The 12,788-nt window shown below is 29.2% G+C and overlaps 1 protein-coding gene across 3 annotated transcripts; it reads right to left on the bottom strand.

Moving 5' to 3' along the window:
- Positions 1 to 220: 220 nt before the first annotated feature.
- On the bottom strand, positions 221 to 11,089 carry LOC148309124 (torsin-like protein). Of its 3 annotated transcripts, none has more exons than XM_088260600.1 (6): positions 10,776 to 11,089; positions 9,172 to 9,443; positions 7,664 to 7,818; positions 4,661 to 4,800; positions 2,744 to 2,891; positions 221 to 1,282 (listed from the first exon to the last, which is right to left on the bottom strand). In XM_088260600.1, the coding sequence occupies exons 1-6, from the start codon at positions 10,954 to 10,956 to the stop codon at positions 1,159 to 1,161; spliced, it is 1,020 nt and encodes a 339-aa protein (XP_088116726.1). In that variant the 5' UTR covers positions 10,957 to 11,089; the 3' UTR covers positions 221 to 1,158. The 3 variants fall into 3 exon arrangements, with proteins under 3 accessions (XP_088116726.1, XP_088116728.1, XP_088116727.1); XM_088260602.1 differs by having other exon boundaries at positions 9,172 to 9,250; positions 10,776 to 10,890; XM_088260601.1 differs by lacking the exon at positions 2,744 to 2,891 and having other exon boundaries at positions 1,153 to 1,282.
- Positions 11,090 to 12,788: the final 1,699 nt, after the last annotated feature.

Here is a 12,788-nt window from a genome sequence, read left to right as displayed (position 1 = left end):
ATTATTAAATATATATACAAATATACTAGTTGGATGTATCCTCGAAAAATCCATGATATTTATCATACAATGACGCGCTAATATTTTGCACCCAAAATAAGGTTATAAATTTAAACAAGTTAATAAATATATTAATTAATATGGCGTTAATATACAATAATAAAGCAATGATGGCGGAGGGGTAATAAATAAATAAAGTAAGGAAAACAGTTGTAAATATATGGTTTATTTATAATAAAAGACAACAGTTGTAAATATATGCTTAATGAATCAATACTTTGAATTGAGTATAAGAGTGATTTTGTTAGTAGATTTACATGCGATTTCAGTCACTTCCTTTTACATAATAAAATAACAACCAAATAGTATTTTCCACATTTTATTCAACCAGTGACCGGGTTTCGTCGATAACAGCATCATTAGACCAGTCTGACCAAATAAAGATAAGTTACTGGTCAAATAGCACAGCACATTTTGTCTTCCAGTATATAACAATAATATGGCACACCAGAACTCCATTTCTAGGATGCTAAAGGTTGTATATTAATTTAGAAAATACTGATAACGTCATCACAGACATTTTTAATAATGGCACGGAGAAATACAAGAGGTTTATTACCAGATTGCTGAAATAAATTTGAAATTGATTTCACCAGTCTTGAAATTTGTACCTTTTGTAGCATAGTTTAAATTCACTTTTAATTTTTACTTCTAATTTTTATTTTTTTACTTTTTATTTTTATTACTCTTTTTTTACGACCAAATTTCTATTCTTTATATTTTTATTTAACCTGCACCTTTATTTGTTTCTGTAAGTTTGTTGTGTTCTCAACTAATTGATAAACAACATTCAAACAATTTATTGCACTGTATTTCATTTCTTTTTATATGTTTTTCATTGTTTGTGAACCATAAATAAATCAAATAAAATAAAAAAGTCTTCTGGTCAAATAATCTAGTAATTTTTTTATAAACATTTTTAGTATTTCGGCTCAACACAGGCTATGCCTAAAGAACCGTGATACATGTCATTTTAAAAAAACTGTATCTACCATATGTAACTAAAATATTTAAAAAAATATGTACATAGAAAAAAATAATAAATATAAATAGTAAAAAAAATGTACGCAATTCTACCAAGAAATATCAGCACAGCACTTAATTCTTTTTTTTTTGATATTTAGAATTTACATACGAGACTTGATTTCGTATCCTCTTGCAACCGGAATTAGCGAATATCGGTTTTTCTTCCGGTCCGAATACAATAATTGACATCACATCCCTGAAAATAACGTTTAAAAAGTTAATATTATTAAAAAAAAATTAGCATTACAAAAATTTTACAGCATGAAAAATAACTCCTATAACACTGGCCAACAATTTCCATTTTTTTTTGTAACTGGCATGTTTTTTTACGTCTGATTTTTTAGTTATGGATATTTTAAATTCTGATATTGACTAAAGTATATCATATTATTTATTTATAAATAAATATAAATATATAATGCTATCGTATTAAATATTAATAACTAAATATATTTCCACTGTTACTCCATAATTATATTTTTTTTATCCCTTAGACCTTAGACTAAAACATGTTTAGATACCAACCACTATACTACACTACGGTTTCAACGTATGGGGTCCATACAAACAATAATATGACTGTAACAACGAAACTTGACGTGATACAAGTTTGTCACCATATAGACTTTGAATAAGAACGATTAACTTAGTCCAAATCAGTCATCAAAATTTCAGTTACAAAATCATTTTTGGCCAGTGTAATTCGAGATAATTCAGATTTGTGAACAAGTATTTGGACACACTCAAAATGTTGTAAATAAATTAACTGGTCAAATTTTAAGCTAAAATAATAATAACGAAAATGATATTTTCTGGCGTTTCTCATGTATGTGATTATAATCCAGGATTCGGACCTCACATACTAATAAAAGAGTTTCTGCTCAATAAAAAGCTCCTTTTCGTCTCACCAATAGATATATGTCTCTAGTGAAATTTTAGTGATTCAAGAACAATGTTTAGAAATTGGACCATATAGAACTAACTTCATACAGAACATATAGAATGGTGGTCCATCATGGGTATAATTAGCGAATGTTGCAACATTCACTAATTATACCGCCGTACGGCTCTACACACGTGTACGTGTGTAAAGTGATCACTAAAACCAGCCGATGACGGTCGCAAGCCCCATAAATGCCCAGACTTCCATATTCTTCATCATCTTTGATGAGATGTCATGTTTTCTACTTTCTTTTACATTAAACAATTTTGAGCGACAGCAACGCATGGTATAGTATAGATAGTATTTAAAAAATATTTGGAAGATACTGTTATGTGAACGATGTTTGTTTTTAAAAATTGGTACCTTTATAAAAAATACATATGTGAAAAACACAAAATCATTTTACGCATTGTTAATGGCGGACAGCGCGCTTCTTGACAGATGCTGTTACATAGTATTTTCTATTTATTTTATTGCATTGTTTTTTCATATATTTTAAATATTTTCATCGGTTCAAAAGCACTGTGAAATTGTTCATATTAGTTAAAAATGTATGTTTTCTATGTTCTTTCTTTAACATTAAACCAGACTGAATCGACTGGTTTAGTTTAGATAGTATTAAAATAAAATGGAAATGCCCTGTTATGTAAAAGATATTTGTTTGTGAAAATTGGTACCTATATATGAAAAAATATTAAAAAAAAAAACACTCACTCGGTCATATTTTTAGAAGGGCTCAAAACACCAATATTTTTGAATTCTGCTTTGATACATTTCTCGACGTGAATTTGTTCCATCGGAAGAAAGGGTATGTAATGGTCGATAAGATGATGGTACAATAAATCCGCTCCTTTAAAACCGCCTAAAATAAATCCATAGTAGAGCGATAAATAATAGACAATTCATACCCAATACAATTCATCAATATCGCTCACTCCTTTCAAGAACGTCATAAATCAAAAAACTTGATTTTTCAGGAGAACGTTTTTTAAAGTTTAAAAATATAATACAATGTATTAAAAATAAATACTAAGCCACTTTTTACTGTGGAGCAGATCTTTTTAGGTAAAACCTGAAGGTTTTTTCTCCAATTGTTGGGTAATATATCCAAAATAAAACACGGTTTTATGGATTGAATTTTACATTTATTTATGGATATATTAATACGTGACGCGTATTCTTCTTCTTAGGACATTATCAAACACTGTGTTTGAATTTGAAAAATACTTAGAATATTTAAAAAAAATATTAAACGATACATTTTATTCAAAATGCAAAAACAACACTTTCTGCCCTGTAGCGGGTAAATATTAAGTTAATAATATGCCTCTTTTGCTGGGATATAGTACTTTTTCTGGGCATTCCGAAAACATGCACAACTGAAAATTGACGATTTTTGATTTATGACGTTCTTGAAAGGAGTGAGCGATATATAATCAAAGGGACAGTCAAATATTGATATATAAACATTTTATATTTATGAAGATTTGATTACAACAACAGTTAATTCCGGTACTTGAAACATTGTGGATGAGTATCATCGTTGAACAACAAACAAACGTTGGACAAAAATATCGAAATCTTCTAGTACACAACCATGATACACGATTTACACAAAACGAAGGTTTGATAGTGATTTAATGTAAAGTCCAGGTGAAATTATTTTATTGTAAAACCTTTATACTGTAAATAATTATTGTATCTCTTGTATGTAATGTTTATAATCTAATAATAAAAAAATAAAAAAATATTTAAAAAAAAAATTGTATTAACATGTTAGTATTTCGGATCAACACAGGCCATGCCCAAAGAGCCGTAATACATATAGTAAATATATTTATGAAATAAATATGTTTCTATGGATGTATCTTTGTATCTATGAAATGAAATAAATAAATAAACAAATAAACAAATGAACAAATAAACAAATAAACAAAATAATCCCAAGAATTAACAATAAATGTGGGAGTCGAACACTGCAATATATCGTTCCGAACATTTTTAATTTGCTGCCGACGGAGGTTAGAGGTCAAAATAAAATATGGAACAAAGGCAAAATAAAGTTAATTCTATGAAAATTTTGAAATAGTTCATATTCTTAATTCTTTCTCTCTTTTTTGTGTGTATATTATGTTAAAAACAATAAAAAAATTATGGAAAAAGAACTCGACTGATAAGACACACAAGGTGGCTTGGTGGGTCTTTGTAATTTAAAAAAATGGTATGTTTAAAATTGTTCTTTAAATAAATGTATACAATTTAAGTTTTTTGGTATTTGACGTTATTGAAAGGAGTGAGCGATATGTCCGTGATTCAATATTTTTGAAATAACAAGAAAAAATTGCATGCTTTCCGGATTTCATTGTTATTTCGTTGGGTTTGTTAAAACACGGTCATAAATATAAGTTGCACAACGCGTAGTACCTCATCCGTTCATATATAGCGTCTGACGTGTAGATATACAACATATATCATATTCCTACGCTTTGTGTCATTGTAATGCGTCGCTTTCTTTTCCCCCATCAGAATGTATAGCTCCTTCTCTCTATGCTATATCTTCTTCTCTCTCGTGTAACGAAGTGTGCCTAATGAACGTGACGATTTCAAATACCACTGGGTTTAAATAATTACCTTCAGCTTCGTCAGCGTCTTTCTTTAAGATTGGTTCGAAATCTGCCATTTTTAGTAAATTCCGATCTTTATTTAAATTCAGGTAATGATTTGTCACTTCTTCTCCATTGACATTGGTTATGAAAAGAAAAACAACTTTCCTAAAAATAAATTATTATATTAAAAATGAGATAATGTCACTAATTTACAGTCTATAAATATGTAAATAATATTAATTTAATTATACGGAATAACACGATGATTCAAATATACAAATAAAACACTTGTATAAGACCACTTTTAATTTATAAATGTCAACACGACTAGTTTCGAAAACTAATGATGTTGTCACCAATATATGAAAATATAAAAATCGTGAATAAAATCGTAGATTGTAGATAAAATCGTCGAGAAAATACACTCGTAAATAATCCAGATAGAAGAGATACAGTGAAACCTCTCATAACGGGTAATTCACATAATGAGCCATTTGGAATTTGCTTCCCCCGTTTGGAACCCTCAATATAAAAAATACATCGATCGAGTTGAATCTATTCAATCAAAATTTATATCATACTGTAAATTTGCGATGAAAGTTCCAGAAAGTGAAGCAAGTGACTTTATTACTAAACTTAACCTAAAATCACTTAAATTCCGACGAAGCATGGCCGATATTATATATATTTACAAAATCATTAATAATCTTGTTGACTGTCCACAGCTTTTGTCACAGATTGGGTTTAGGGTTCCTGGGACCCAGACAAGAAACAAAAGTATTGTTCACGTTCCGAAATGTAATACCAAGTCAAATCAAAATTCTTTCATTAACAGAACCTGTTATTTAATTAATAATAAATATGAGAATACAGATATATTCAATATTACACTACAATCCTTTAAGAAAGAAATTAAAGAATCCTTTAATCTTGAAAATAGTATGTAATTATTATTGCTTATTTGTATATATATATGTATGTGTACCGTGTACCTATGTGCGCATGCGCATGCATATCACGTTCACGAAATTTAATTTAATTATGTTTATGGAAAAAATAAGTTACACTACTTTTCATTTAAGGCACTATCATACCAGTGAATGGTGTATGCATTTCTACATGTAATTATGAACATTGGTATGTATGCGCACAGAAACAAAAAGGTACCTTACTTATTTGTAACAATTATGTTAAAGCCTGTAATTGGACATTACAAATATTACTTAATTGAATGTATATTTATGTTATACTAAATTGTCTGTTGGCCTTACAATAAATAAATAAATAAATAAATAAATAAATGAGAAAAACAAGCGTGAGAAAGTTGCTCCCTTAACGAGAAATATTTCGCAAAACGAGTAATAGAGAAAGAGCAAGTCACCTTTTCACGACATTCACTTGTGAATTGAGCTAGTCAAAACGAAAAATGTTTCGCTTAGCGAGATTAAGATTCTGGAACGAATTATGCTCGTTATGAGAGGTTCCGGTGTAATACAAATTTGTGAACAATTATTTGGACACACTCAAAATGATGTAGTTAAATTAACTTGTCAAATCAAAAGATTAAATTAAAATTTAAAATGATATTTTCTAGCGTTTCCCCAGTATGTGAATATAATACAGAATTCGGACCTCACATACAAATTAAAGAGTTTCTTCTTAAAAAAAGCTTTCTTCATCCCAACATAGATGTCTCTAGGAACTCTCGCACACTGTGTTTCGAATTTGACCAATACGAGTAAATATAGAAGTTTCAAGAACTTGAGTAAATGGTTGTCAATCATGGGTAGAATTGGTGAATGTTACACGTGTGTAAAGTGATCACATAAACCAGCCCTTTGACGGTCGTAAGCCCCGTAAATGCACAGGCTTCCATAATTTTCTTCATCTATGTTGCGAAGTCAAAAATAATACAATAATAAACACTTTGACTTCCATACAACAGAAAGCAACAGACAAATTAAATTAAAATGGGAAATGCCATATACGACGATTTGTTCCACTAAGAAAATTAAGTACAAAACCTAAAAAAGCTTCTTTACATCTCACCAATAGATGTCTCTAGTGAAGTTCTAGTGATTCAAGAACAAGGTTTCTAAATTGGTTCATATATACAGAACTTCCAAGAATTTGAGTAGTGTGGTTGTCAATAATGGGTAGAATTGGTGAATGCTACACGTGTGTAAAGTGATCACTTAAACCAGCCTATGACGGTCGTCAGCCCCGTAAATGCCCAGACTTCCATATTCTTCTTCATCTTTGATGAGATGTCAAAAATAATACAAAACCTAAATCTATTCAGATTAATTTCATTAACTGACATTAAGTGACCAAGTGCATTTTTTACAAAAACGTAATCACTGACCATTTGATATCTTACTATTTTAATATTGCCCTGAAAAAAATCCCAAGGGATTTTAAATTTGGAAGTATAATACATTGACTCGTTAAAAATGACTAATTGCATTGATGTTTATTTTCTTGACAAGAAAAATGTGACTTAAATGGCCTCCTGAACATTTTACGTTTTGTTAGTTGATCACTCTCTCCTGTACGACTCAGATATGATTGACGTACGATGCCAATTGCGAAAAAAATTAGCAACTTTAAACTTCTTACCTAGAAAAAAATCCTTTAACCACCCTTATTAATCCCTCTCCTTTCCTTCTCCTTCCTGCAAAATCTATTATTTTATACCATACCCTTTTTTTTAAATCTCCGTATGTTTTTAATAGTTATTATAACATAAATGTGGAATTATTTAAATGGCTTTATTTTTTTATTGCAACTTTTTTGTTAATGTAATATAATGTTTATTATTGTTAATTTAACTATTGTTTAATATATACTTTTTTATATGTAAAGCTGTACAATTCCCAATAAAATAAAATAAAATAAATAAAAAATAAAATCTTCCGATAGGGTTATTAATTTGGCGCCACCCTGTACAAGGTAATTTGTGTAATTCGAACGTCAATATAATGGTGAGGACCCATTAAAAATTATTTGTATTGTTTTACAAACATACCTGTAATCCACACCGTTGATTACTCCATGAAAATCCATGTATGGCTTTAAAACGTCCAGAACACCAGTAGGAATGTCATTTACCTCTTCAAATATGACCATTGCTTTATCGCAATAATAGGTCACCAATTCATGAAGGTCCCTTTTTATTCTCATCTGAATTTGAATAAAGGTATCCATTACATATTATTTGCATGTATTTATTTTTATTTGGGTACATACACATACAGGTAATTTGCCGCTTAGTAAATAACTCTTTTTTTAAATTAAACAAAAAGAAAGAAAAAGGAAAAGTATGAAATCGAAGTACTTTAAAGTATAATTTATATTTGAAGCACAACTTTGTGATTTTTCATTTTATAATTAAAATTTAACTTTGTTTCAAAATCACTATAAGCAAATTATAAATATACAAATAAATGCAAATGTATAATGATTTTTAAACAAAATTACATTTTAATTATACTTTATAAGTAATAAAAACACAGATTTTTCTCTTTTTTTTTAAAAAATAATTAATATCTTAGCTTTGCATCATTTCCTTATATCGCCATTCGAACATCTGTGGAGGTCCTCACCAAATCGTTACATTTCCATTATAAATGATTTAAGTAATCAGAAATTCTAGCTATGAAATCGTATCCCACCAAAACGTAAAATTGTTACGTTTTGGTGGGATACGATTTCATATTGGTTTAACACGGAATTGGTAATATTTTGTTGCAACTTCAATTAAAATTTCGATAGAATACAGTAAACAGAACAGATTTGCAATTTAAAGGATTCTTTTGTGCAATATTGAAAATGTAACTTTTTGATGAGGACAAACGTCGTTTTGGCGCACATTCGTCATTTGATATTTGATAAAATTGAATATAAACAGAATGTCAGAAGACAGACTACCACGCATCGTATTCCAAGGAAACCCTGAAGGAGGCAGACCCCCAGGAAGACCTCCAAAAAGAGTGGAGAGATAGCTGGCAGTCAGCATCCCAAAAGCGACAGGCGGAGGCACAAACAGATCCAGAGGATCTATGAGATTTTCAATTTTTCAACTTCAATTTCAATTTATTTTTTTCAATTAATATATACATGAAAAACTATAAAAAATTTAAATCGTATGCATTAAAAATACAATTAAATAAAATATACGCAAGAACTATTGCTAAAGGTGTAGAAGAATCCCGCTTCGGAAAACTCCTTCAGACACATGGAACAGATCAATATCCGATGAGATATTGTTCAACATAGCGGTAGCTCTTCCTACAGACATAACCATCGGCAGGTTGGTCCTGTGTGAATGTGAAACAATCTATGCCGACGCTGTCTTAGGTAACTATCGGAAACATACAGACCAATGTTCCGGATAATTTCAGGATTATCGATCGTTACAAATCGATAAAAATGCGTCATCAAATACATATTCCTTCTACTCTCTAAACTATTGTAGTCAAGCATACCCTGGAGAAACTCGGTCAGGTAGAGCCAAGGATAATAAGATAAAATTACCTGGTAAAAAGCTATATTGTTGACATCGGGGAAGTCCTCGCGTCCTATGTACCGTTTCACGTAGTGGCTTCGCATTCCCCTGAGGTATAGAGATTCAACGATAAGAGAGCTTAAAAACGTTTTCCCAGTCCCCGGCCAACCGTACAAAGCTATACTCAGAGCTTTTTTGGGGAGATCGTGTTGGATCACATACCGATTTCCTTCGAGCACACTCACCACGTCCATAGCAAGCGGCTGGCCGAAGAAAGAAGCATCCAACTTTTCTTTAAGTGCTAAAATAACAATATTTTCATTTATTGTACTTCGTGGTGCGAGTTTCAAACAAGGAAGTGAACACGCTCCACCCTTTATGAATATATATAAAAAAAAAAAAAATATATATATATATATATATATATATATATATATATATATATATATATATATATATATATATATATATATATAAATATGTATATATATATATATTTATATATATATTTATATATATATATATATATATATATATATATATATATATATATATATATATATATATATATATATATATATATATATATATATTATATATTTATATATATAAATATATATATATATATAAATATATAAATATATATATAAAAATATATATATATACATATATGTATAAATGTCTATATATATATATATATATATATATATATATATATATATATATATATTTATATATTTATATATATAAATATAAATATATAAATATATATATAAAAAAATATATATATATACATATATGTATAAACGTCTGCCTCCGTAGTGTAATGGTCAGCACGCTCGACTACCGTTCTGGAGGTCCCGGGTTCTATTCCCAGGGGGGGTCAAATTAATATTAGTGATTTTTTCACTGTAATATTAATTCAATATAACCCTGGACTGGTACCTGAAGCGGAGGGCTGATCACCTTTCCTTCATGTGTAAAACGATTAAGATATCACTGTGTTTATATTATGCAGTGCCCTATGCACCATTGGGGTGCGGATAAGAATTTTATATATATATATATATATATATATATATATATATATATATATATATATATATATATATATATATATATATATAGATAAATATGTATATATATATATATATATACATATATATATATATATATATATATATATATATATATATATATATATATATATATATATATATATATATATATATATATATATATATACATATATATACATATATATACATATTTATCTGATTCTCTTCCTTTTTTTGTTCCATTTCATCGGTTTTTTCTTTTTCTTCCAACCCTTACCCGCACTCAAAGACAATTAGAGGCGCGTTACTGGAGCCTGGGTGAAGACCTTTCCGACATCGAATCCGTGTGAGTTCATAAGGAACTCTCATGAGTGGTGGTATCGTACATGATAAAAATAGTGATAAAAATTGATGATAAAAATAGTAATAAGGACATTGGTACGATAAACCAAGCTAGGAAACAAAATGCCGAAGCCTGAAGGATTCCAGACTGATGAAACGCTCTTGGAAAAGTGAATTTACTATTCCTACACCCCGTTAAGGATTTTATCAATGGATAGCCAAAATGCACTTACCTGTTACGTTGTATGGAACGTAATCATCGTTGCAACACTCATATATTTTACAATAAGCGAAAAAACCTGCAGAAACCACACCAACACCTGCAGAAACGACAGCTAAAGTGATTAATTCCGAGAAAACTGATAGAAAATTAGTTAAAAATATCACAAGCCAACATAATTTGGCAAGTTTCATTTTATTAATTAAATTTACGAAGAAAAAAAAAGATACACAACCGACTCTATACCTCGTATAATACGAAAATATGAGTGAACGAAAAAATCAGAAAATATAGAGAATAATAATATCCGTTTACCAGTATGTTGGTTTTGTAATGACTTGACAGAAAAAACTTACTTAAAAAATAAATCATAGATAAAAATTGATACGTTATCGATAAAATACACAAATAAGGTTCCTACTTACTGAAATGTATATTTAAAAAAAAAAAACTGTCTGTGCCAATTTAAGAATCGATTTAATAATAAATATTTAATTAATTGAGACGAACGTGGCTCAGCCTGGCAAATGAAAACTAATTAAAATAAACACTAAATATTTTTATTGTGCATCATTTCACGATGCTTGTGAAGAAACAAAAATATTAAAAACCTCTAAGACAACGATGTACATAGAAAATTCTAGGTGACAGAAGGTGTCAAGAAGCATGCTGTGCTCCATGAGCAATATTGAGTTTTGTTTGTGTTGCTGTCACGTTCAACATATGGAGCTTTCACTGCAGTAAAAAAAAAGCAAGAAATAATAACATGTTTTTGTCTGTCACAGGTAAAATAACAAATGGTAAAATTTACCTCGCCTTCATGTAACGAACAAGGTAACACTGCGTTAATATGATAATGCAGTGTTCTATACATCGTTAGATAGGAGTTGTATTTATTATTTACCTTGTATATTTTTTATTTTTATTTTTTAAAAGAGATATATTTGTGTTTTTATTATTTCACAAACATTTCCATTTCACACTTTTTCTGTGAGCCTAAGCGGCCCATTATTAGAAATGGGTATCAAATTGCGGAGGGGTTCGAACCGATAAACTCTGACTTAAGAGTCCGCGACACTAACCACGGGACCACAACCCGACACCGTATAAGATTTATAGATCATTAAGTGGAATTTTGTTTATTCTAAATACAAAAAATGTTATATTTCAATCTGTGATAGAAACAGGAGGGATAATCTAGTGTGTGCCAAAAAGGAACTTCTCAGCATTTGCTCATTGCTGACTGTCATCAGCAGACCTTCCGTTCCACTAGAAGAGAGTTCAGCATTTTATGTCCTAGCTTGGTCTATGGTACCAATGTCGTACACTATTTTTATCATGTACGATACCACCTCTCGTGAGAATTCCTTATGAACTAACCCGGATCCGATGTCGGATAGTTTTTCACCAAGGCTCCTGCAACGCGTCACCAATTGTCTTTGAATGCGAGTAAGGGTTACAAGAAGAAGAAGAAACTAATGATATATATATATGTATATATATATATATATATATATATATATATATATATATATATATATATATATATATATATATATATATATATATATATATATATATATATATATATATATATATATATATATATATATATATATATATATATATATATATATATATATATATATATATATATATATATATACATATATTATTTATGAATATTTAGGTTTTTCAGTCAAAATGTTGAACTAATTCGATAGCTTATCTTAAGATAAGATAAGCATTTTGTCGGCTTAATCCGTAAACTTTCTAACTTCATCTGATATACACAGATGAACACATTACAAAGGAAGACAAAAATATTACAAATTATTAAATTTTAAAACAGAAAATACACCTTATAGTATGTTCACATTTTATGTTCATATATATGCCAAATAAAATTAAAGTTTTAAAAATTGTCTCAAAGGTGGACGTCCAAGCATCCCAGGGGTTATGACCTGGCATTTGGCTGGTTTAACCAATCACTTTATACGCTAGTGTAACGTTCACCATTCTGCCC

Source organism: Brachycentrus maculatus, unplaced genomic scaffold, assembly GCF_059751285.1.
Source record: "Brachycentrus maculatus isolate JH-2025_06_01 unplaced genomic scaffold, ASM5975128v1 h1tg000139l, whole genome shotgun sequence".
NCBI lineage: Eukaryota > Metazoa > Arthropoda > Insecta > Trichoptera > Brachycentridae > Brachycentrus > Brachycentrus maculatus.
This window is presented reverse-complemented; position numbering and strand designations above follow the sequence as displayed.

Excerpts from the sequence above, each read along its gene's own strand:
- LOC148309124 (XM_088260600.1), bottom strand. The coding sequence starts at position 10,956 with ATGAAACTTGCCAAATTATGTTGGCTTGTGATATTTTTAACTAATTTT. Across the intron at positions 2,892-4,660 it reads AGACGCTGACGAAGCTGAAG|GCGGTTTTAAAGGAGCGGAT; the intron begins GTAATTATTTAA and ends GATTTATTTTAG. Across the intron at positions 1,283-2,743 it reads CCTTCTAAAAATATGACCGA|GGATGTGATGTCAATTATTG; the intron begins GTGAGTGTTTTT and ends CGTTATTTTCAG.